This window comes from Mirounga angustirostris, unplaced genomic scaffold (genome assembly GCF_029215605.1).
Source record: "Mirounga angustirostris isolate CCGP_5_RB_7025 unplaced genomic scaffold, mMirAng1.0.hap1 SCAF_2, whole genome shotgun sequence".
In the NCBI taxonomy this organism is placed as follows: domain Eukaryota; kingdom Metazoa; phylum Chordata; class Mammalia; order Carnivora; family Phocidae; genus Mirounga; species Mirounga angustirostris.
The window spans coordinates 187,524,470-187,550,187 of record NW_026991710.1 but is presented as its reverse complement, the minus strand read 5'-3'; the positions used below and the strand labels follow the sequence as shown (position 1 = coordinate 187,550,187).

Genomic DNA, 25,718 nt, shown 5'->3' with positions numbered 1-25,718 from the left:
GACACTTTGAACAACGGATGCCTGTTTCAACAGCCCTGCCCAATGTTCTGAGAGCACCAGTTTGCTTTCAGCCAAATAGCAAAGGCTGATTTGCCTTCTTCTAATTGATTCGATGGCTTGCTGTCACTTTTAAAACACATTACATGAATCCTTAGAAATCTTTTGTGATGACAGATTTGGTATATGTATTTTTTAAGTGGTGATCTTTTGCTCTCATGATTCAAGGCATGGAGATGTTCCCAACCCTCTTGAATCGGGGTGAGTGTTGAATCGGGGCTCATTTCTCAAGGCAAACGCTATAAAAGGGCTTCATCATCCTGAGGAGACCTGATGTGCTATCTCTTCCTGACAGAAAGGCTCTTTTACAGATGTGCCCCATTCAGTGCAAACTCACTGTTAACGCAATGATATGTCTATGTGACTCTGATCATTTAAACATGCAGTTATGTTTTGTTTCACAACAAGATTTCCTACAGCAAATCTAGATGACTAAACTGAAAACATTTCAGCTCGGGCTCAGTGGCTCTTCGTAGGGGCTTCCAAACAACTTAGGTCCCTGAGGTGGCACTTTGACCAAACCGTTTCCTAATCAAATGGCTAATTGGTTCGGGATTCAGTTCCATCGTGTTCTCTCCATTCCTCACCCCACCCCCACCCCCACCATTTTCCTTGGGCTTCTGGGTCCCTCAGGATACACTCTGCTGGTGTTATTCCACAAGCCTTGCTCCAAGACTCCTGGTGCATAGAACTTAATGTGCTACCATTCTAAGCAGTGAACTGAGATTTCTGCAAACATGTCCACAAGTCATCAGCAAGATGTATCAGCCTGTAATGATATGTCAGGTATTGCTATAGCCTATACTCTGTCTGGGGATCCAAAGCGTGGCGGGGAATCCATTAGTCCACCCACACATATAGGGCCCACCATGTGCAAGCTTCCATGTTGTGACAGACTGTGCTAAGTCTCACAGAAGCCTGGGTCTGCTGCAAGCTTTTCTGCTCCTCAAGGCAAGGGAGACATTTTTGTGCACTCAAGAGTTTGGGAGGGCACCCACATCTTTCACCTTGTTCTATGAGTTCTTCAATCCTTGGTACTTTTGATTGGTGAGCCAAGCTAAGATACGACCTTTCTGGGGCTTGGTATAAAATGAAAAAGACTCCATGAGCTGGACCCAAAACAGAAGACAGCTATTGCTTTTACGTGGACTTCTTTTTTCTGGGATGGAAGGAGCAGTACAAGATTGTGGCCATAAACCCCAAGGATGGCTCCTGGGTGTGGACCGGACACAGACAAGGGCCTGCTTTGTGCAAGGCAGGACACAGAGGGGCCCGAGACTCCATGCAATATCCACTCAAAGTCTGTTTGCCTCAGGGGTGAGCTCTTACTCAGACAGTTCATCTGAGTAACTGCATGCAAACAATGTAGAAAATGACACATAGTTGAACCAATGAAAAGCTAGGGTTTTCCTTACCTCCAGAAGAAATAAAGCTTGGGGTTTTTGGTGTTTGTTTTTTTTTTTTAAAGAAGTTTAAAATGTTTTTTTTTTTAAAGAAATTAAATTTTTTTTTTCTGTATGGAATCATCCAAGAATTATATTTACAATTTTTGTGGCCTTGATTGTATTAATGAAGCTATTATTCGAATAGAAAATGAAAACCATCCCACCATGGAGGCACACTTGGCTGAGTGTTTGGGGACAACAATAGCAGCATCTATGCAAACAGTAGGAGGAGAATCAAGACCAGAACACAGCTGCTCGGTCGGATGCACGGAGCCGAGCTGTCCTGGTCCTTCAGCATACACATCACCCTGGACCAGGAGCCATTGTTGGGCAGGGGAGCGATGCCTGTCACGTTGCACATGACATTGTAGACATCCACAGACCTGATTGGAGCAGCTCTGAAGTTGGATTTGAAATCTGAAAGGGAAAGGCAAGAAAACAAGTTGTCACAGCCATGCCCTGGGCAGAAAGGGGGCCAAGTCACAACACAGAGAATTATACTCAGGTTCCAGGCAGCTTTGGGCCCGGAAATCAGCTCTGTCAATGGGGCGTGGCCAACTCATGGTGAACTTGGAAGGGTATCTGGAAGGGGTATAGCTCACAAAAAGATGTTGCTTTCTATGGCTCATGGAGATGAGTTTCTTTAGACAGACAAATCAGCAGATTGTCTTTGTGCATAACTGTCATGCCTTCCTGACCATAGAGCTGCCTCCTGGAGAGGCAGAAGGGCATCTCCATTTTTGCTGCTCATTTCCGCAGAGCCCTGGAGAGCAGGTGTGGTCACAGAAGGTTGACTGTCTTGCTGAGCTCCCCAAACCCAATTACACAGTATGCTTATCTTCTAGAACGTCTATCTAGCATCAGCTGGTTGGCCAGGGCATCCCAGAGCCACTTAAGAATGTTTCTTCATTTTCCTGCCACATCGAGGTCTCAGGGCTTCATGGGATGTGAATCTCTACGGTTTCCTCAGTGCTGGCTACCTCAGAAGCAACACTGGTTTCTTAAATATGTTTGGAGAACCAACCAAACATTCCTTGGGAGTCTTTCACTAGCAGATAAAATAACTTAGCCGAGTGGAAAACAAGCAAACTGGTATTGGAGTTAGGGACCTGGGTGAAAGCCCTGAGAGCAGTGGAGAAGAGTGTTGTGCTTGCTTCCGCCCAGAGGCTGCACCAGACTCTAGCGGTGACGCAGGAATCTAGAAGGTAGGGCTAGTCGTTCACAGCCTAGTGAGTACGGAAGGATTTCAATCAAGAGTGCACCTTCTCCTTCTCCACAGGAGGCCAAGAAGAGGCTGAAAACCAAGTACTTGTCTGTTCAAAGAGTGAGTGTAAGAGGTTAGTGGTGTACATAACAGTTTCCCTTTTGGGCCCCAAACCAGAGCTACATTGAGCTTGAATTCAAGAAGGAGATTTTATCCATCCATAAAGGCCTCTGCTTGTGCTTTTAGTCCGTGTAAGACTTTGAAAGGAAATGGGTGGTTTAGGGGCTGTAAAGCCAAGTTTTCTACCTTAGAAAATAATCCTCTATAATTGCTTTGCTAAAATGATCACATGTACTTTATTTAAAAAGCAAACAAACACCAATGGCAACAGAGTCCAGAAGTGCCAACACCAAATCCTGCTCTTTCTTTTTTTCCAAATCCTGCTCTTATACTAACCCTGAAATTACAAGTACAGAAAGAAGTTCTATTCAGAAAACTCTCCCAGAGTATGTTAGATCCAGGCCAACTTCCCAAGTGATAGATTTTGATCACTTTGGAGAAGTAATGTTGACTTTAGCATAAGAAGTTAATAGGCTCTACAACCAGCTCCCAGCCACTTAGTAGCTAGATAAGCTCAGGAAATGGGCATAGAAATGGTACCTAAACCATAGCTCCAGGCACACTGCATCTGCTCAATAAATGGTAGCTATTCTTATTAATAAGCATGTAGAGTAAACACCCCACAAGGGCATACTATGGACTGAAAATTTCACCCATAAATTATTTGGGGGATTCACTTCACTTTTGGGGCAGGAAGGATAACGGATAAGGCAACATCACCTCATGGTAAAAACTAGTCAAAATCCAGAACCCCCCCTGGAGAGGAGATTTAGGACTTCCCCAGAATCCCAACCCTTCCTAATATCAAGGTAATTACAACTAGGTGAGGATGGTGGTTAGACTTCCCCAGAGAAGAATCAGCTGCAGTGTGAGAAATCAATGGAAAAGTTGTCCCAGTGATGTGGCAGCAACTTGCATCTCTCCTTCCGACTTGCCATGGACCTGGACGTGATGACCACACTGCCCTGCCACATGGTGGCCATGTCCTCGTCATGTGTGTGGGTGGGGAGGGTGTGTGGGTAACGGACAGTAAACCCAACATATCCTTCCCCAGCCTTCCAAATGCCCATGTCTTTAACACTCAGCAGGAAAAACTGAGATCAAGCTCTACTGACAAAAAAAAAAAAAAAAAAATTAGAAAAGATTTTACACTGAAAGTACAAAATTAAATCTTATGCACATAAGCAGGAAGAAGAATTAGGTTTTCCCTCCCAACTCCATCTGGTTCATGACTTCCTATGCTGCTGAGCTGGGCCTTTGGGCCCAAAGAACAGAGGATCCAGGCTAGAATGAGAGCTTCTGGAAAACTCCGGAACAGCAGAACAATACCAGATCCAGCTGGGGAGGACCTGGCCAACCTCTGCTAACTCAAGGTGGCATGCTGAACCTGGATTGGCAATCCATGTTATTTCCATGAATTTAAATTTGTGGATATTGAAAGTGTTTCTCCTAAAGAGAGAAGGTTCTGCAGCCCCATGCCAGGCCTGGCCACCTTGGACTGCTTTCCGGGTGAGGCTTGCTAGCTCACAGGCAGCTCACTGAATCACACTCCTGCTGTCTTATCTTGAAATGTGGAGTTCTCCAGGGCAAGATTAGGTCGTTCAAATTAGAAACTGGGATTAACCAGAGAGAGGCTATCTTCCAGAATTATTTCCTTTTCTTTCTGCCGGACCAGACTTACTGGCTTCTGAAGCTCCATCTGAGCAGCTGCAATGATGCCCAGCATCCTCCCCAAGTCAAGAAGTGCATATAATTAATCAGGAGGCATGTACCTTTATCTCAAAGTGCAGCTAGATAGCTATTAAAGGCCTCACTCTTAAATTTTCTTCTGAGTAAACAGTCAGTGTGTAAAGCTGTTCAATCTTTCATGAGAATTGGAGCCAGAGACGTGATGGTTTGCGGGAGGCTCTCAAGGCGGTCTCTGCCTGGAAACATTTTTTGCAGTTGGCCCAGTCCCTTTTCATCAGGGGTCATCTTCTATCTGTCTATAAAAGGCTTAGGTTTTTAGTTTTACAGGAGCATGTGATGGAGGCCTTTGTTGATGGACAAACTGTCCCCTCTGAATTTAACTTTAAGCTAATGTAGCTTTGGGTACTCTGTCTTAAAATTTTGGTTTGAGGCTAGATTTGCTTCTGCTTTGAAACATGCCTGAGACTCTTGTTTATAAACACTCCTTCCACTGACAACTGTTTTGCATTCATGATCTTATTTCTCTCTTCTAAGGAAGGAGGAGGTGATGCTTTTGAATGAAAGCCCTAATGTTTAATGTTCTCCCATGTAAAGCCTGCGGCCTTGGAATATCTCCAACCTAATCTAATGAACAGTTGACCTCAACAAAATCCTTAAGGCTCCATCCCTCATTCATTATGTTTTTGAGCTCTTTGGTGAATTAATGTTGAATATAGTCTAAGAGGTTATATCTGACCAACCAGGTCAGATATAACCTCTGGCTTGGTTGACAGGGAGCACCCAATAACGATCACTGGTTGATGGCAATGTGCTTGGGCATCCTCTGAACTCTCTTAGGCCAATGTTGTGAACCCAGTTAACACTCTATAAACGTTTGCTGCTACTCACGTAGCAGCACCAATGTAGCAGTACTTCAGGGCTTGGGAACTTGGATCACGTATGGGAGAGGATCTGGACCAGTGTGTTCCCTAAGCCCAGGAGGCCAGGGGCTCCCAAGGAGCATGCAGAAATGGACACCTAGTTGTTCTCAGCAGCTATTTTGTGGTAAGGAGAGTGACCCAAGGCAGATGGAACGAGAGGGGTCAACATAGATCTTTGTCTTTCTACATCAAGAAGAGCAGACCTTCTAGGCATGGCTTCTAACCTATACTTTGAAAGGGAAGAATGGACTGTCATAGGCTGAAACATTCTGATCTACATCCAGAAAATGGCATTTGGAGTATGGATGTCAGGGTAAGTTTATTACATTTAATAAGGAGAGTGGACAGTCGTAAGGGAGAAGACTAGCTTATGAGCCAGTCAACTGATGGTTGATGGCCGCTGTTGAATGTCTCTCCCACCTCTGCTTTTTTTTTTTAAGAAAGAAAGGGGTGTTTGGGTCATAGTATGATCTCCAGAGTGTCTGATAAACGTTTCCACAATGTGAATTTACATTCCTCTGTCAATTAAAGCAAATGACCAAATAGACCCTCTCCATCTCCCCTCTACTCCAAACTTAGAAATTTCTGGTCAAAGAAGGCAGAGTAAATTTGCTTTCATCCAAGCTGTCTCTGGGCCTTCTGGCCCATTCTCAAAGTCATTCTCAAGGTCATTTCCTAGCTTGGCCTTGAGCACATCCCAGCTTCTGGCTGGGCCCTAAACCGAATGACCTCCACAGGCATGGGTGCTCTAGACAGGGAGGAACTGTGGAAGAGTCAGACCCTGTGAAGTGATCACATCAACTCTGAGACTCACAGCTGTCAGCAACCTGGTGTCTGATAAGCTTTCCTGGACATCAGATAGCTGTGAAATAACATTTTGATGAATTAAGTAAAAAATGAATCACAAACATGTGGAATACATTTTCTTCCCTGCGCTCAAGATTTAAAATTTACAAGGAAAAGCATTTGACTGCATTTGCCAAACCTACGAAGCATTTGAAAGCAAGCCAGCAAAAGATGTTTCATGGAGACCAGCTGGGTTTGCTCCGCTTTGCTCATAAAGAGGTCCATAAAGAAATCACTTCAGCCTTTACGAGTGCTGTCAGCCCCTCCTGGAGACCACTTCTTTGGGAACGGAGGACAAAGCATGGGGTCATGTCTTGCCTACCGGGTCCGAAGGCCAGGAAGATGCCCCTCATGTCCATGAGCTCGTTGTCATAGCCGTGCCAACCGTGCTGCCAACCTTCCCTCTTGCCAGTGCTGTTCATCCAAAAAGGAAGTGTCTCTTGATTCTGAAACCAGGCAAGGCAGTTACATTACACTGTGTCCCAACCATCGTGATGAGTGAGCATCTGGCCCAAACTAGCACCCAATGTGGGGATTTCCTTCTCAGCATTCTCCAGTGGGGTCATCCAACCTCGGCTGGATCACGTCCTACTCCAGGTAGCACAGACCTTTGGATGCAACCCCTGAAATTGCCAGAGAGCTCTAGTTATAAAGGTATTTTCTTACACGGAGCAGAACTGAACCTCGTCATCAGTTTGAAAGCCACTAAATAGATCATGTTAGAGACAGAAGGGATGTTAAAGTGTATCTATGGTATAGTGAAAAGTATATTTGGCCTTTGTCTCAGGTTCCTGGCCCGGAGCTCCTAAAACCCTTGGAATTTCTGGAGTGAAGGGGGTATTTTTGTTATTCATAATGAGCCCCTTTCTCCCCATACCTGAGTGTCTGTTAATGAGATGGCTGACCGGGCTGGGAGAACCCTCCAATCTGTAGTCAAGCCGGACACTAGTGTGGGTAGCCTGGGGACCCAGGACCTGTGGCTGGCAGCTGAAGTGGGGACAGTCAGGTGGGACGGAGCCCCCTAGCACGAGGGGCTCTTCCAACTCCGGGGGGGTCGGTGTCAGAACGGAACTGAATTGCAGGACACCCGACTGCCGTCCGAGAGTTGTTGGAAAACACGGTGTCTAATCGAATCACCTTGTTTTTCTAGCAAAGCCATTGAAGCCCAGAGCCCTTTCCACCGCCCTCCCCCCAGATCCCACCCCCATCGTTCCTTTTTTCCGAGCTCCAACCTCAGGAGCAACGTGGGCTAGATTAGTCCCCTCCGCTTCATTTAGTCAAACATGTGAAAATGGCGCAGCCGTTTACATCTTTGTTTCCTGCGACAGTCTTCATTCGGGACGGGCTCCAGAACCATCACTTCCCTGTCACCCTCTTCCCTTCAGAACTCGATTTCCTGAGATGGCAGATGCTGGCATGTGCGACAGCCGTGGGTCCTGCGGAGGACACATCCCCAGCCCTTCACTGCAGACTGCCATTCGAGCCTGACTGTCCAGGCACGTCTGCTGAGCAGGGTCTGAGATCGCAAACACTGGAGATGCAGGAAGTAGAACCGACTGGTCATGACCAAAGCAGGGAAGCAACAATGCGGGCAATTTACAGGTTGGCTCGTAAGACGTGTAACCTAGTACCATCGACTTACTTAGCCAAGAGCCTGCACTGACATTCACCCCATTGTCACCACATCCCAGTGTGGATGATGTTCTTCCCACTGTACAGCTGAAGGAACTAAGGCCCAGAGAGGTTAAGGGACACTCTGAAAGCCACACAGCAGTCGAGAGGCAGGGCGGGGGTTGGAACCCAGGCGGGTTGTCTCGCGGTCCTCGAGCACCTTCCACGGCCCCACACCCGGAGGTCACTGCCTGTGACCTTGCCTCTTTACTCACCAAGTAGTATGGCCAGTTCTCAAGTGTATAGAAAAAAAGATTTTAAAATTGGATTCCAGGTTGTTGCTTTCTGGGTCTGCAAGCTGGTTCAGATCCGGGGCGAGCTACTTCTCGGTGCTTCGGTTTCCCTTTTGGATGTGATAACACCTCCCTCACAGCGTCGCTGGAGGCGGACATGACTGTGTGCGACATGCCCAGCACATAATAGATGCGCAAAAAATGGCTGTGGGCCGGTCACCAGATGCGGCTGGCTGTGGGGCGCGAAGTCCCCTTTGCTTATTTAGCTGTCATATCGCTTTGCACACCCATCCTGTCGCACCCCATAAACCGCTCCCTCGCTTTCCAGATCACACTCTTGCACTGACTCTCCGTTTCCTGAATTCCCATCATCCCCTGTCCCTCCTTCTCCAGCTGTAGCTTGTATTTTTCCATGGGAACGTTTTTATTAACTTACTGCATTTCCAACCTGTGATACCATTTTTGTTCTTTGTCTGTGGTGATGATCACAACACATCCCAGTTTAGCTCTGTCAGCTAACTGGAGGTGTCGCGTCCTCTCTCGGGCTCCAGGGCAGTGACTTCTGCAGCACCCGTAGAACATTCTGTAACTAACGACTTCACCAACTGTGACCCCCACGGGACATATGTGCCCCACAGCAAAGGGACAGATGAAAGGGAGGTGAAGGGTGATTATACCTGATGTACGAATTCCACAAAGACAAACATACAGCCGTGAAAACCTCGGCCTGAAGGTCACTGGGGCTTTGGCGGATTGTAGGGAAGTGTGTTCCTTTTTATTAAAGTGACAAGTCGCTCCAGTCAAGCAACTGTTCTTACTGATTTTAAGAAGTAATAAGGAACTGGCTGCTCACGTGAGAAGCTACCCATCTCCCGGAAGTGACCGAATGCCTTACGTTTCATGCACAGCCTTAGCTTCAAAATGGCATCTGGAAGATTTTCTCCCTTTCCCTTCCTGGTGGCTTCCCCGTCTTTGTTGTGTACCCCACATTGTCACCTAGATGCATACAGATGAGGTCCTACTGATGCATGTGTGTCCCAGACCTCTCGGCCTCCAGAGCAGAAATCCCCAGGCTGCGGGTCCTCCAGCTGCTGGTTGAGGAGAACTAATCCCATCCTGACTCTCGCAGGCCCAGGGACTGCCACATAGAACCACCTAGTGATGTCCGGGGAGGTGCTCAGACCCTCCAGATTTGGTCAAAACTGCGACAGGGGTAGAAGAGTGGTGTGTGTGTGTGTGTGTGTGTGTGTCCATGGGAATGGAGAGGGCAGTGCTCCTAAGTTTGGGTCCCTAAGAAAACTGGGTTCATGGTGGGGTTGGCAGCCAATTCCCAGGAAACACCGGGTCCTCTTGCAGTGTGCTGTAGAAAGCCCAAATAAGGGCCCCACCTGGAAGGGGTAGTTCCCCCTAATGAATAGGTGAGGGAGGGAATCTAGAAAGAATAGGGTCTTGTTGGGGAGAGGAGTCCCCGGCAATGGTGGGAGATGTCCTTATCCCCCCCATGGGAGAAGAGCCTGTTCATTCCATTCTGCAGCTCAACAGATATGCCCTGAGCTCTGAATCTGTGTCGGGCTCTCTGCTAGGCTTTTGGCTGAGAAGCACAGAGGAGGAAAGCATTCCTTCCTCTGAAAGAGCTTATTTTTAGTGAGGAAAGATGAGGGGTTATGGCTTCTGTATATTGATTCCTGAGCTGGCCGGGACAGGCAGTGAGGTAGGATGAGGCCCTGGGGACGCCTGTGGTGAGAATCACTGTCCGTGGGATGGGCGAGCGTGCGTAGCAGGGGACACACAATGAGAGGCCACCCAGGTGCTGGCCCCAAGGTTCCCCCAGCAACGGACCCCTGGGAGCTCCGGTCGTGGAGAAGGCTGGGCACAGAGAAGGCCGGGCCAGGCAGGGAGAGTTTGTACTGCCTCGTATGGGAGAAGCATGAAAAGGAAGCAGCCATGGGAGAGAAACTGCTGGCGGGCGTGAGGAGGAGAGAGGACCTGGAGTTATCCACTCTCGGAGCCTGCCTGAGGTTGTGCCGGTCAACAGGGTGACCAACCATCGTGGTCTGCCCAGGACTGAGGGCCTGCCGGGGATGCCACACTTTGGGACAGTTCTAGACAAACCAGGACGTGTTGGCCATTCTACAGTGAACGCTATCCTGGAAATTTAAACAAAATCTTCACCAAGTATAATTTGTTCAGCACGTTCCAGAGCTTTTCGGGACCTCTCCTCTATACACAGGCAGGTAGCCGTGCTGGGACCTTCCTTTGATGAGCCACTGAACTAATTAATCATTCCTAACAGGAAGGAACCAGAAATAGCTCCGCAGGAGGGAACACTGGGAGAAATGGTTATTATGTTTATACACTTGTGTTCTTTGATTTCCGTGTCTGCACTCCCCTGCCTACTTACGTGGAAATGCCTACCATCAGCTTGCTCGAATTTAGGAAGCCACGAGAGTCTTTATGAGATAAGAGTTATAGTTTTCAGACTAGATCTTTGTCTTAATCATCCTTAGAATTAAAAAAGAAAAAAAAAAAGGCATGTTCACTGTTCACTCCCAAATCAGCAAACCAGTTAATGTAGTTTGTTCAACACATGCCTGGTGACATCTCTGAATTCACCATTTTATGGCACATTCAGTCCTTTATGGTGCTGAACTGAGAGGTATAGGGAACACAGTCAGATGTGGGGGTAGGGTTGGGAGTGAGGGTAAAGGTAGAAGGAGGGATAGAAGGACAAGAAGAAGCAAGAGCAGCTTGAACAATCCGTGTCATTGGTTTCTGTTGGCACATGGCCAAGGTACTTGCTGTAGCAAAATCTCATTTTTTTTATTGTTGCATTTTGGGGATACATAAGCATGCATACCTCTCCCCTCTTCCTTCTGATTTCCCCTCAGTGTAGATCAGAAAATGGTTGCTAAGCTGCAGGCACAAATACTCCTGAGCAGACAGGAGGTTCACCGGCTGCCAGGACAACATCCGGGCTCTGGCTCTTGCTGTGCACCCCAAAATGACTTTGTGGGGGGCGCTGAGGGTGTGGGAATCCATCCCACATGGGTATCCTCCCTGGCCAGCGCAAATGTGCAGGGCCTTGCCTGGTGCCTCCTGCTTGGGTTGACTTCTGGTCCCATCTTCCCCCACTGGGAGGGCTCCTACCTTGAAACTTGGAGCACTCACTGTCTACACTGCGGGATCCCAAGCCTAGCCATGCAGAGAATGCCCTGAGCTTATCCTGGGCCCGACTTTTGGGTATTTGCGTTCAGTAGGTCAGGGTGAGGCAGGGAATCTCTCCATTTGATCATCTCTCCCCAGCTGATTAGCATGCATAGTCAGGCCTGGAAACCCCTGGAAACCATTCACCTGGCACCCATCATGTGCTATGTTAAATTATCTGTCCTTTTCTAAGGACACTTCTTATTTATACTGGATTACCATGCCTAGGTCCAAGTCTGTTTCTCTGGCTCTTTGTGTGGCCCCAGCAGAGCTGCCTAGGGCCCTCCTCCTAGAGAGAACTCAGGGTCTCAGCGGGCGTAGAGTCAGTCGTGTAGTCGGCTCCCAGAGGACTGTTGTCCACAGCAGGAACCAGGGAGTCCCCACTGGCTTATTCCATCTGGCCTCCAGCCTCATTGGCCAGTGCCTACGGGATACTGGTTGTTAAACTCTTTGACCCTCGGGCACCTGGGTGGCTCAGTCGGTTAAGCGTCTGCCTTTGGCTCCGGTCATGATCTCAGGGTTCTGGGATCAAGTCCCACATTGGGGCCCCTGCTCTATGGGGAGTCTGCTTCTCCCTCTGCTCCTCCCCCCGACTCGTGCTCTCTCTCTCTTTCTAAAAACAAATAAACAAACAAAAAAACAAAAAACCCCACAACTTTTTGACCACCAACCCTCTTTTCAGCCACTAAAAGTATAATTCTTCCAGGGAAGTGGGGTCGGGCACCCAAGTTTGTCCCCTCCCTCTCTTGATGAGGCATCTCCCTGAATCTCCAGGGCTCTGGGGAACACAGGGGAAATCTGGTCAGATTAAAATAAATAAAATGTGAACATCTATCTAAAATTAAGTCTGCTTTATTGTCCTAGGACACGGTTATAAGAGGAAGCTCCCATGTCCTGGAAAAATACAATATAAGCTTCTGATATCATCTCAGGCGGAAAGAGGCACCCGATACTACCCAAGTCATGGATGGCTTCAGTTCAAACTCTTGTGCCAGTGAGGACAGTTCGCTGGCTCTGGTGTTTGCCCTGATAGGGTTAAGTTCGAGCGATGGTTTCTATTACGAACCCCTGTTTCTTAGATTTCCCCCGTTGCTCTCCCGGGAGGCTTCCTGTTGGCGGGAGTCCTTGGATCCCGGTGCGAGTGGTGGTCGGGAACACCCCTATGCAAAGGGATGTCTCTCTAAAGGTCTCTCTTTCTGTGCCTTTCTAACACGGAACCTAACTGCTCAGGCCTCGGGCCCGCCCCGCCCCTGGAAAGCCCTGTGGCCACACACAGCATAGTCCTTTGAATAGAAAAGGCCAGAGAGCCAAACCAGCAGGGCTTACCAGGAACAGAATTCCTCAGAGTTCAGTGAAGGGCTGGAGAGCACTGCATGGATTGAGCTCCCTTTTTTTTTCTTTTTCCCGGGATCATGTTTCCTGAAGTGTGCCAAGGGTGAGAAGGGTGTGCATGTGCTCTCAGACGACCCTAATCACCCCCAGAAAGTCAGCAGCTCCCAGCACTTGACATCCGACTTCCTGAAGCTCAATTAGTCGGGCCTGGACAACACCACTCTAGCTGCCACTAAAACTCAGAAGCCACGTTTTCCAGATTGTCTTGATTTCCCTAAATATTTTGGGTCCAGGCCTAACTGCCATTCGACCACAGGCCTTAGAATTGAGCCTGGCATTTCATATCCTTTGCCAGTTTTCAAAATAAATCTTTCCTCTGGAGACAAATATTGGCCTCCCTTAGAAGCTTGGGGCTGAATTAGCTGCATTTCTCTCCCCTCAGACAGGAGTCTGGAAGATCAACAACGAACACCATGTTTCACAGTCTTTCATCAGGCTGGGGCCCCATCCTATCTTTCTGAGCACGGTGGCATGAGGGGAATACCGTCTAGGACAGGCTATAGGACTTAGCCCCTGTAGCGGGGTTGGGGGGGGGGGTGTCTGGCGAGAGCTAGTGCGTCCCACACTTGGGCTCCAGCTGTGGGCTCGCTGAAGCTAGGAGAATTGTCATCACTGGTTTGAACACCTTCTCCCTGTTGAAATCTCTTCTCGGACTACTAATAATGAGCCCAAAGGAAAGGCTTTCCTGACTCAGCTGACCTCTCTGTTCACTTGGTTACTGATTGAAGACCTACAAAGTGAACAGCCTGTGATAAGTAACCCAGAATCAACTGCCTTAATACTTTTTAATTCATTTAGTAATTCATATTCCACAAACATGTACTGAGCCTCTGCCACGTGCCAGAATCCATGGGGAAAACGAAGGCGGAGGTGCCACAGGGCTGCCTGCAAGGAGCCTCCAGCCCAGGAAGGAAGGGTACGAGAGCAGATGGACAAATGTAGCATGCAGGGGAGGGATTCCGGCTTTCATGAGAATTCCAGGATGGAGGAAATTAGGGGAGAGCTGGGTGTTTCATGGGAGAGATGGTGTTTGAGCTGGACTAAAGGGCAGGTGGGAATCGAGGAGGAGGGGGCACCCCAGGGGTTCTGACTGATGTTACCAGAGCCCACTGAGTACTGGCTGATTTTTTTAGGTACAGGTATCCCCTGCTTTTTTGACAGTTCGAGTTACACCACTTTGCTTTTACAAAAGAGCTACTATATTAGTAGCTAACTGAAAGAAATCCGAGGGGGATTTTCTCTTCTACGAGAAAAGGTGAAAAGCGAAAATGGTGTTCAGCATTGGTTTTTTATAGAGACGGCGCACCCCGAGCAGCAGAGGGGCACCGAGCAGCTCCTTCCCTGGAAACCACATTCAGCAGGAAGCCACCGTAGCTTCGAACCGTGTCTGTGAGCATCCGTGCTTTAGGTCGATTGATTTTGTGCATCCCTAGCAAGATGGGACCTACGGGATCAGAAAAGCCTAAGCAAGGTGATTTTCTGGGTCTGGGAATGCTCAAAAATTCTTCCATATGAAGTAATGATAACTGCTTCTTCGCTTGCGCCATGTCTGCCCAGGAAGGGTTTCAGAGGAACATTCTGCTTCTGGATCGGGGGGGGAGGGGGGAAGCTGCATATGGATGGAGGAATGGAGGTGGGAAATGGAAGAATGCACTTAAGTTCGGCAGAAACTGCCCTCAGCATTTGCCCACTTTGCATTTTCCTGTGTTGTTCCTGACTATCCCATATGCCAAGGACACGCAGCATCACTGGACCTCCCTCCCGAGGGCCCTTGGACCACCACATGGTGATGAGGCCATGTCCAGCCCCATTGCAGGTGCCCCCTGGAGGAGGGAGGGGGGTAGAGCATGGGTGGGGTGGGGTGGCTGGTGAAGGGTGTAGCCTTTGACCCCTGGCAAGCATGAGCAAAGAGGTTCCCACAGGACAGTGACCAGGTCTTAGGGAGACGGAGGGGGTGGGGGCAGCCTTTAGGCAGCCCTTGAAGAAAGGAACCTGGCCAGTGTGACAGGCCAGGGCTTGACCTAGGTGGGTGGCCTGGATTGTTCCACCCTTCATGTTTGACCAGTCCTCTGGGAATATGGAAGCCTCAGATCGCCACCCTTGCAGGAGGAGCTCCAGGGCCAGGGACCGGCAGGGGGTGGCAACCCAGCCCATATACTAAAGAATGCGGGAGCAGAAGCAAGTTGCGGGAAGCCCCAGGCCAACAGCAGTCACACGGGGTAATCCTGCAATTCCAGGTGACAGATTCGATCTGCTTCCCTGTCTTTATCTTTTCCGGGGACAGCTCTCTAAGTGACCATTTAAAAAAAAAAAAAATGAACTCAATTAAGTGTTCCCGGTAGAGCAGCGGCCTTAGAGTCTGCAAAACGTAAAGTGGTAGCAAAAAGGTGGTGTTTATACCGGCGTGGCACGGTTGCCAAGGAAGCCAGATCTTGCATGTTGCGGAACAGAGAGCAAGGAAGGGGGGATGGGACCCTATTCCGTTGGCCCCAGCCAGCACCCTTTTGTCCTGACTCAGCTGTTTTTCTAATCGCGTCTAAATCAGAAAAAAAGACTCCTCGGCTGTCCAGACCCGAGAGACTGCTTTCAGGCCTGAGAAATTGGCCCTGCGGCAGCCGCCGAACGCAGTCTACCACAGACACATCCTCGCAGGTGCTGCGCCCTGCTGGGCAGGTCACGGAGCAAATCACAGCGTTCTTCTACCGCCAGGGGAGAGACTCTGCAAATAGCCGTGGGGTGGGGGGGTGGGGGGGGTGGGACGAACAGCCCGGCACCGAGCGGGAACAAAGATAGCCAACGGGGTTCTCCATTCTCTGCAGTCAGGTAAGTATAATGAACAACAGAAAGATGTAAAAGAAAAAAGACCAAGGCAACAAGGAACAAACGGACATTTGTCTTTAGGGTTTTCCAGAAGACAAGGAGATAAAACCCCATGTTCTATCAAGGTAGAATCCGGAACTATAATTTTTACTGGTGAGTCTTGGGGAAAAAAGCCCATGAATTCAAGGATTCATAAAATGATAAAGGTATTCATTCAGGCTAAGAAACTAAGGTACAAAAAGGAGTGACTGAAAGACATCTGATCTCTCTCAGGACTCAGGGACAACTATGATTTTTCAGAGAAACATTTGTGTTTTTACGTGACAGGCACTCTAAGTTACATTAATGTAATTGATTGTGCTTCCCTCTTTGAACTGGCTGCTAGGAAGCTCAGAACCACATTTGTGTTCCATGTTGTGGTGTGTTACTTTCAGGACTAACAATATCCTCCATGCAGAGTCATTGAGAGGAACAGAAATAGTAACCAAGAAGGGAGAGAACTTCATTCAAGATAGCTGTTATTGTTGTTGTTGACCAAAATTTTAAGAAGAAATTTTTCCTGATGGATTTATTACCTGCAGAAGTTAAAATGGCTTTATGTTCATGTCATTGAAATGTGGGGAGGAGTCATTGTAAAGTTTCTAATGAACCAGGCATGATCAATGAAGATTCGCTCTGTAACACCCCTCATTAGTAATTAAAGCAGGGCAAGATAACATTGATAGTCCCAATATTTAATGGGTCAACACTAAATTATTCAGAATCTTATTTTTTTTCACGTCCTATTGATCTTCCTTCTGGTTTCTTTCTTTAAAAAAAAAAAACCACTTTCTGCTTCAAATATTTAAAAAATCACCCCAAATTTCCCTCTTGAAATAATTATATATTTTTTAAAAGCTTTTCAAATAATCATCAATTGCTAGGCATTCTTCCTTTCTGTTCTGGTGGCTTCTCCCCAACTTCTTAAGCCATACAGTTAACTGGGTAGCCCCTGTTAACTCCCTGACTGAGTTCTGATTCACACAAACATATGTATGTGTACTGTGTAATTACAAAAGTAATGTAACGTAACGTAGTATATAATATGGTGTGTAATCAGCATGTGGCTGGCTCTCAGAAGACACAGAAGCTGGCAGGCTTCCTGCAGAAGAGCAGGTACCTGGACACCCAGTGCAGAGGGGAGGGGTGTTGGGAGGTTGGGGATGAGGCCCCATCAGATTTGACACTGGGCTTTTTGAGTGGGCCGCCCCCAGCTAGCCAGAATGTTTGTCCTCATTCTCCTCTCACCTCCTCTTCTTTGTGACCTAAGTTTCAGGGACCTTGCGTGCCTCATTCTGTAGCCTCTGTATCACATTTGTCTTGTGACCGTGGCCTCCTGGTCCGCATTGCAGTATGGTGCTAGATCTTAGGACCAAAGCGGACTCGAGGCAGGAATTTTCTAGCCACACTGCTGCTTCTGGATGAGACCTAAGGGGCGGCTTGCTAGCGGGGTCTGGGCAGGAGTGGATTAACAGTGCAGTTAGAGAAGCTTAAGCATCAGGGCTTCTCACTCTCATGCATTTCTTCTAAGTCCCTATACCTAATTTTATATTCATAATTACATATTCTTTTCTTAAAGAGAGACCCCTCCAAATTTTATAATTGTCAGAGTCCCATGAAACTGGTATCTGCCTCTTATTCTGGGGTTATATTTTTTGTTCCCTAATAAAAGTAGGAGACATACAAGAAGAAGCTACACCCTTTCTTTTCTGCTTTGCGATGACCTGAAGGGATGTGATGCTTGGGGCTGCAGCAGCCATCTTGTGACCCTGAAGAGAAAGCCAGAAGAACTGCAGAAGAGCTAACTCGGAGCCTTGGTATGATTGATGTGATTGAGCTGCTGGATGAACCAACCCTGGAACTGTCTATGTCGACTTCCAGTTATATGAGGTAAAAGTCTTTATTATTTAAGGCACATGTATTCAAGTTGTGTATGACTTATAACCAAGAGCATCTTGCTGATACCCCCCTGTCCCCCAGCACTGTGTTTTAGTGACTCACTGGAGAAATGTATATCTCCTTGCTGAATGTGCTACTGCCAAGATTCTTACCTTCCAGAAAGTACTCAGAGCTAGAGCAGCTTTCCTGGTGCCCATCCTACCCTACTGGAGGGTTCGGAGCCTCTCCCATTGGAATGGAGATGGCCTCTCATTAGTTGTGCAGTGTCTCTGGCTTTGTCACTCTTCCCACCTAAGACTACTTTCCCATAAATTACTCCAAATCACTTCAATCGCCCTCCCCACCATGAACCAGCCTCTCAGTGCACTTGATTTCAGCTAAATATGAGAAAGGAAAGAGTAGATGCTCATAATCATGCTAAGAAATGAGTGACAGGTAGCTGGACTGGCCCTCTTCATCTCTTTGCTTTGAAAAAGTCAAAGTCATTCCACCAGAATTTCCTAAACTGAGAAAGTTTCAAAACGTCAGCCCCTTTGAACGACTTGGGAAAGTTGGCTTTATGGAAATAGTCGTATAGACACCTACCCAGGTGACGCAATTGACTGATCGTGTGTTCAATGCAAAGCTGTGAGCAAATCACTGTACATGAAAATTCTGTGAGCCTGGAATAATCTCACTCCAGGCAAACATTGAACAGTGTGCTAAAGTGAAGAGAGAAGAATGAGGAGGCAGAGGGACCTTCTTGGAAACTTGCAATCACATGGTGTGGAAGCCAAAGTCTGCTGATTCGATGGGCCCCACTTGGCCTCAGGCCTGTGTAGACTGACAGCTCAGACTGGGTCTGTTCTGTTTCCTTGGTGACCAGATGCTTCTCTTTGAGAGCACATAGGAATGACTCAGTTCTCCTCAGTGACCAAATTTCATGTCAAGGAACACTCATTTTTCCACACCTAGGTTCCTAGACTTCCTTCCACCCATTTGCCTGATCCATATTTCTGCTGATCACCACCTGCACTCTCTCTGGCAGATAAATGCTAGTCCTAGGCCTTAGACTTCATTGGCATCGACCAACGACCCCCATGTGCCAACACCTGCCATTCTCTTTCACCCTGAAGGCTGGTCTCTTTGCAAGCCATCTTCAAACTCATGTCTATGATAAAGCCCGCCCTCTCCGTCAACTGATTCTAGATCGGCCTTGACCACAGTTCCCCTGAAGGCCAGGGCCCTCCCACACTGGCCCGTGATCAGAAGTTGATCCAAGAGCCTGGTGAGCTTGCAGTCAAGGCAGGCGGGCAGGAGCTGCTGAAGTCATTCGTGTGTGAGGCAATGAGGGTTTGGATCCCAAACACAAGATAATCTCCTCTGCAAAATCAAGTTGGCTAACTGCGGAACAGGGTTGGCTGGAGTTGTGTTTGCCAAACATTTCTCTTAAAGGTGAAAGCAAAGCTGAGCCTCTCCCTGATTTTCACTGCCCTGAAGCGATTGCTTTGGTTCACAGTAACTGTTGCACTTTAAACTGAATAGGTTACATTGTAAGCCTGGGTAATTGAGTTAAGGGCAGTTTGTTAATATATCGAGTCTGGAGCCACTAAGTCTAAACTGTGACTCTGGGTCCACGTCTATGGTGTGCGTCTACAAAGCCACCTGACCAAGTCTTTGGCGTCTAAAGGTGGAAGTGAGGCCATGAAGGACACTTAAGTGAAAACAAAATCCTTAAGTGCAAAAGCAGAGTAATTATTTACCTTTGGGTGTTTGATAGAATTTGTATAATGAACACGTCATAATTCTATAATTACCTCAGTTATGAACCATCCTTCATCAGCCACTAGGGTCAAAGGAGAGACAAATTTCCCTTTCTTGTAATAGAACCTGCTTGGTATGGCTTCTTTCTCGTAGATGGTCATGTGTTCCACTGTTCTCAGTTTGTTATATATCTGCAAAGACAAAAGAGTCACCAGTTTGGCATTCTCTTTCTTAACTATGTGTGAACATTTATTGCACCTAGAGGAGAGGGAGAACTTTATGGACCAAAGAAAGAAATGACCAAAACACCTGCCAGGTTTGACTACATAAGAATGAGAAACTTTTGTATGTCTCAGAAAACAAGGTGGCTTCATCTCATAAGGCTGAAGATCCACACACCCCGTGATCTAATAAGGTAGCCCCTAGGGACCTAATGGGAACCCTTCCCACTCGTGTACTGGGAGACATATAGAGGGATAGAGACTGCAGACTCAACAGCCCAAATGCCCAGCAACAGTGGAAGGGAGAGATGACTCATGTGGTTCTGTGGTGGGATACTATACAGCAGCGAAGAGAGGTGAATTACACCTACGCAGAACACCTGCAAGCATCGCAGGGCTCTCAGTTTGAGAAGCAAAATAAAGCAAGTTGCAGAAGAATGCAGACAGGGTTATTATTATTATTATGCGAAGTTCAAATAACTATAAAACTAAAGAACACACATGATAAAATGATAAGGGCAATTATGGAAATGATAACTTATAATTTAAGAGAGTAGCTTCCTTTGATGGGGCAGGAAAGGTGGTGGGGTTTGGGAAGGATATATAAGAGATACCGTTATCAATGGTAATGTCCTACTTCTTAGATGTTTAGTAAATATAAGGCACCCCTTTATACTTTCCAATATTTTATAATAATTTGTCTACTCAGTAGTTAATAAATTACAAAAGCTTATATACGTCAAAAATGCTATAGTAAAATTAAAAGGCAAATGAGGAATTGGTCCACCTGCTGTTAAATGCCACAAGATCAAAGGGAGAGGATTTGCTCTTGACCTAGAGCATGTCTTTCCTACACCTGAATCTTAAAAGTATTAGTAATTGTCTGCCATTCATTACACTACTAATTTCATGATGAGGGTGTAAACTCTGTACGTATTTCCAATATTTAGCAGCAGCTTAAATATTTATGGCTGACATTAAAATCAACTGGCTGATGTTGACTTGTTGGCCCTCAGGCAAATCAGACACATATTCCTGGGTAGAACTGAATGTAAAATTGAGTTTATCAACTCAGATCTGGAGAATAATTAGCCTTCAGGCTTTTTAGTAGAGAGTTTCGATGACCCCACGAGTTATGATTTCCTACTTGAGAAAATCCATAGTTCTTAAGGAAAGTAGGATGCATTTGCAGGAAGATTTTGGATACGTGAAAAATCTGATGACACATACCAGGTCTCACAAACTGTTGTGTCCGTCACATGACGAACTGTCACCCAAACACAGCCCCCATTCTTGAATAATCCACCAACTGCTTCTGGCTTTCATGAACGTCGTGCTGGAAGAAGCTCTTCCCAGCTCGTAAGCTGCTGATGCTCAAGCATTCTGGAGGCAGCACGTCCCTGAGCGCCAAGTTGGAAATGCAGATTATCTTCCTTGCCAAGAAAACAGAACTTCTTTGCAAGAAGCCACTTTCTGTGGGACCTGCCAATGTGTAGAGTATTCCTCCCGGCTTCATATTAAGGGATTTCATGGGGCTGCTGTACCAATGGTCAGCACCTCCACTTCCTGACCACGGAACTTGAGAAAAAGGGACGTCCACCTAGGAAATGGGACAAGGCTGGGGAGGAGTGGCGTTCTTGGCAACTGTGCTGCTCAACCCCCAGACAGATCTCAGACTTTCCTATGGTAGTGGGCAAGAGGAGGTCAAAAGGGCCAGTGGAGAGACCCCGGCCTCCTGCACGCAGTGTCCATCCCTACCAAAGAGCGTCCATTGTCAACCACATCCTTGCTGTGAGGATAGGTGGAGGTGTCAGGCCCTCCCTAGGCCAATTCCTGGGACCCTGGGGTTGGCACCTCCACGGGCAGCAGTTTCTCTCTGAAGAGACCCGCTACCTGGTCCAGAGCATGAAATTGTCTCTGGGAGCGGGCAGAAGACCCAGAGCTTGCGCTGGCATGTGACGAGGCAACATGGGGCGAAGCAGGTGGACAAAGATGCTGCTTGTTCCTCATTTTCCCATCATGATTTACCAAGTACTGCAGATAATTATGGTTTGGAGAGAAGGGTAAGTAAAGTCTAGCTATCTCAGAGTGCTCAGTTCCTGGAGGGCAGTGACTGTGGGGAGCACCCTCTTGGGAACCACCCCTGTGATGATGATCATTGTAAAGTGGCACATACATCGTCTCCTTGAGGTGGGCCCAGCATGCTTCTGTGGGTTTACCAGCAGCCCAGGAGGGCAGCTATGATGGCATCACCAACCGCATGGACTCAGAAGAAGCAGAGGGTCCGGGACAGGGAGCTATGGGTTACCAGTCCATGATCAGGCTGGGGTTTGCACCTAAGCAGCGTGCCTCCTCAGATAAGGAGCTGACGCATGGCACCCACGGCCTCAGCCCCTATTCATTCATCACCTTCTTATCTCCAGTTCCCTTACGAAAACAGATCAGATGGGCAGCTTTGTTCCAGGGAAAGAGCATTCTCTGTATGCATCCATATCCCCCAGGTTTGCCTGAGAAGTGCCGCATTTGGGCCAACAATAAAATAGCCCTACTAAAGGGCTAAGAGCTTAACATGCTAGGCACCACACATCATTTATCTCATTTGATTTCCACTAACATCTGTGCAGTGGACACCATCATGCCCATTTCAGAGAAGAGCAGACAGACACAGGAGGATGAGCAATTTGGCAGAGGTCAAGGGAGCAACAAAGTAGGTCACATGCCTCGGGAGGCCCAGCTCCGGCACAGCTCTCTACTTCAGTGCTAAAGCCCCAGGGCAAAGACCAAGCTCAGAGTGATCATCCATCCGCCTCCCCCGCTCATGGCGCTTCTTGCCTCAGAGTGTTTCCCAGGAGCTGGCCAGAGGCTCACGACAGGTCCTCGGTCCTTCACTTGCTGCAGGTCGTTCAGGCTGATGTACTTATTCAGCTCGATCACTTTGTCCATCCAGAAAATGTCAGTCATTCCATGATCTGAGAAGATGATGACATTGAGGTGGTCCTGCAGCTCCCGCTCCTGTAGGTGGACAAAAGCCGTCAGGTCAGCTCCCAGGCAGAGATGTGCTCACTCTGGAAGGTCTTGTAAACAAGTGTTTTAAACTGTAAGTTATGGGGGAAAGGATACTTCCTCAATCATAAACTTTTCTGCCCTGATGGGACCAGTGCAACATCACCATAGAAGCACTTCGAGGAGGGCGAAGTGAAAGCACATCCCCTTTCCAGTAGTGCTAGAAATCATCCCTCCTGGGCTTGAGCCATTCAAGCTACTTTCTCTGTTCTCATTTCCTTCTGCTCTTTCAGCAGACCTGTGTGGTAAGACGGGAGCGGTCACCGACCCATTTTACAAACGTGGAAAATAAAGCCCACAAAAGTTTTACTTTGTTGAGAGTCATCCAGCAAGGGGGTGGGTGGCAGGATCAGGGACAGAACCCAGGTCTGGTCTCCATGCCTGCTTGAACCTGGTTCACAGACTTACTAGGTTTGGTAAAGAACTGGGCCATCTGGCCAGCTAAGCCAGGTAAGAATGCAAATCTGGTCATTTCAGTCCCGCTGGGCTGGTTGTAAAACAAGGGAGCTCCTGGTATCTGACAAGTGGTTGTGGGAAGAAAAGAGACCCACCCCAGCCTGGTGCTGACCTCGTCCACTAACACCAGTAAGAAGGAAAATGTTGAAGGGTTATGACAACCAAGGAAACTGACAGGAAGTGACAAGAGGGAAGATTAGCGTCATGGTCCTTGATTTCAGTTACCTGGATCCACTTGGTCATGTACTTCAGGACAGTGTCCACGGCTTTCAGGGCGTCTTTCCGCTGAGGCGATGAGGGGCCATAGTGGTGGCCTTCCACATCGATGCGCTCATGGTATATGGCTGCCACGTCTGCCCGGCCACTCCTGGAGGGAGCAGAGTGAGAGAGACGCAGTTGAGGGAGGCCCTCACTGCTTTCTCCCCCCTCCACTCAGCAGTCCTCTGTGAAGGCACTGGCATCCCCAGATCCCTGACCTGTGGGCCAGGCAAAACTGACGCCTTAAAATGATCACGGTGATCTCTAAGGGAGGAAACACGACTACGGCATCACGACATGCCAGTCCTGAGCACCTCAGTGCAACAGTCAGAGAGCACGTTTATGGGGCATCTCCCCTCAGGGCTCATGTGGCATCGCTCATTGTGCCCCAAGAGTTGGAAGGGCTGGAACAGGCAGAGGACAGTTCTCATAGCTCTACTCTACCACCGCTGCTGTCATAAGATCAGAACAACTAGAAGCAATCATTCAAATAATGACTTCGATTATTGCTGGACCTAAAGGAAGTGTCTAAATAAAACAGCAGACTGTGTGTTTAACCCACTGGCAAGAATAAGAGCAAGCTTTCCCAGGGCAACCTGGGGGAGGCAAACAGGTTAGTGTTCAGCAGACACTTATTCTAATGGGGACATTTATTCTATGAAGGGCCAGTTCCAGTGTGGATATAGAGTGAATTCTAACAGTGACCACACTTCCCTGGGTCCCAGGAAGACACTGGTTCTGGAGAAACTCTCCTTGGCCAGAGTACTAATAATCCAAGCCCTTGATGCTGGGCTAAGAATGACCAGGAACAAGTGCTCTCCATTGGAGTAGGAGGCCTGCGGAGTCAGGGAAGGGAGAAAAAAAATGCCGTGTAATGCACCTCCTTCCTTCACGCAGTGCTCTCCACCGTCCCTCCTGCCCCAGCTCAAGCTTTGCCCACGACTCCTCCCAAAGCACCCGAGCTGAACAATGATCATGATGATGACGATGTTAATGGTGGGAGCCGTTATAGTAACTGACAAAAGTTGAAGTAATGCAAAAGAAATTACAGCTCATTCCTTTGCTTGGACTTTACAAGAGCTAATAGTTGATACTCTTGGTGGATTGCCTTATTTCTCTCGAAAAACTATATTTTAAAGACACACACATGCAAATGAGATGGCATGGTGTCTTCTGATGTGGCTGCCCCAACACCTGGAACATGAGCAATAAAAGAATGTGAGTCCTCAGAGCCTGCTCTGCCTTGGGTCTTGCAATCCACAGAGGAGGGAAAATTGCCTCCCGGTAGTTCAGAGAGGGTGGTTTGCACGGCCAGAGTTAAAAACAGCTCCTACTCATCCTCCAGGTCTCAGGGGAGATGGTGGCCCTTCCAGGAAGTTGGCTCTGATGCCCCAGGCTCTGCTGGGCGGCCCTCCGGGTGCTCCTGCGGGCCCTCTAGGCTCATCTCCTGGTAATGCTCTTCCATGCGGGGCTGCAGTGGCCTGCTAATGTTCCTTCGCCCTCTCTAAGCTGTGAATTCTTTGGGGGGGATGGCGATTCATCCTCCACTGTAGCTCAGTTGTAGCCTACCGTATTTGGCATACAGTTGGAGCTCTACAACAGTTGAAAGTATACTAATAGTAAGCGCTCAATAAATGACAGTTGCTCTGGGTCAGGTACTACGTCGAAGGCTTTTCATTCATTATTTAATCCTCACAGCAACCCTTTAAGACAGGGCTACATTGAACAGAGAGCTCAGTAGAGTTGCCTGCCTCACACAGCCAGGGAGAGATGGGACCAGGACTCAAACCCACGTTGGGCTGACTCCAAAACCCTGATGACAACCACTAAAAACTCTACGGCCCACACCAATGGGGCAGCATTCTGCTTAACCTTCTTATGGAAATGGTCCTTATTCTCTTATAAGACTCTTACCCTTCTTGACGGACAGCGCTCCATGTCTGTGGGTTGGGTGTGTCTTGGATTTCTGGAACTACTGTGGGAAGCGTCCCTATAGAAAAGCATCTGCACATTTTGCAGATGGGGAAATAGGCCAGAACGGATTCTAGGACTTGCTCAAGGTCTCACAGAGGCATAGCTAGAACTGGAAACGTGAATCTCCAAGATCAGAGCATTCTACCAGCCTGGGCTTTTGAAAGTCCGCATCTACTACATTCACTACACTGGGGCGGTTTTCAGGGGATAATCTGATTAGCATCTTCCTTCATTAGGGTCATACTTGCCAAGACGGCACGTCCTTTAATGATGCTGTGATGTTCTACTGTGTACCCTGAGGGGCATTTCATTTATGTTTTTGAGAGTACATTGGTTTTCAAATTAAGTGAAATTGCTAGTCAAGTGTTTTCTCTTTTTAGAACACAACAAACCGGCCCTTCTTTAACAAATACCACCCTTCTCCACAATGGGGACTGGGTTAGGTGTTTTTCAAAAGTGATATT

General features: G+C 47.8%; 1 protein-coding gene across 1 annotated transcript in view; it reads right to left on the bottom strand.

Annotated features, from left to right (window-relative positions):
• Positions 1-426: 426 nt before the first annotated feature.
• ENPP6 (ectonucleotide pyrophosphatase/phosphodiesterase 6) overlaps positions 427-25,718 on the bottom strand; it is a 112,893-nt gene continuing 87,601 nt past the window's right edge. The window contains exons 4-8 of the mRNA XM_045879628.3: positions 23,248-23,389; positions 22,336-22,515; positions 19,336-19,473; positions 6,604-6,727; positions 427-1,919 (exon numbers count right to left, since the gene is read on the bottom strand). Of these exons, the coding sequence (XP_045735584.1) occupies positions 1,714-1,919; positions 6,604-6,727; positions 19,336-19,473; positions 22,336-22,515; positions 23,248-23,389 (790 nt within the window). The 3' untranslated portion in view covers positions 427-1,713. The remainder of the gene's footprint in view (positions 1,920-6,603; positions 6,728-19,335; positions 19,474-22,335; positions 22,516-23,247; positions 23,390-25,718) is intronic.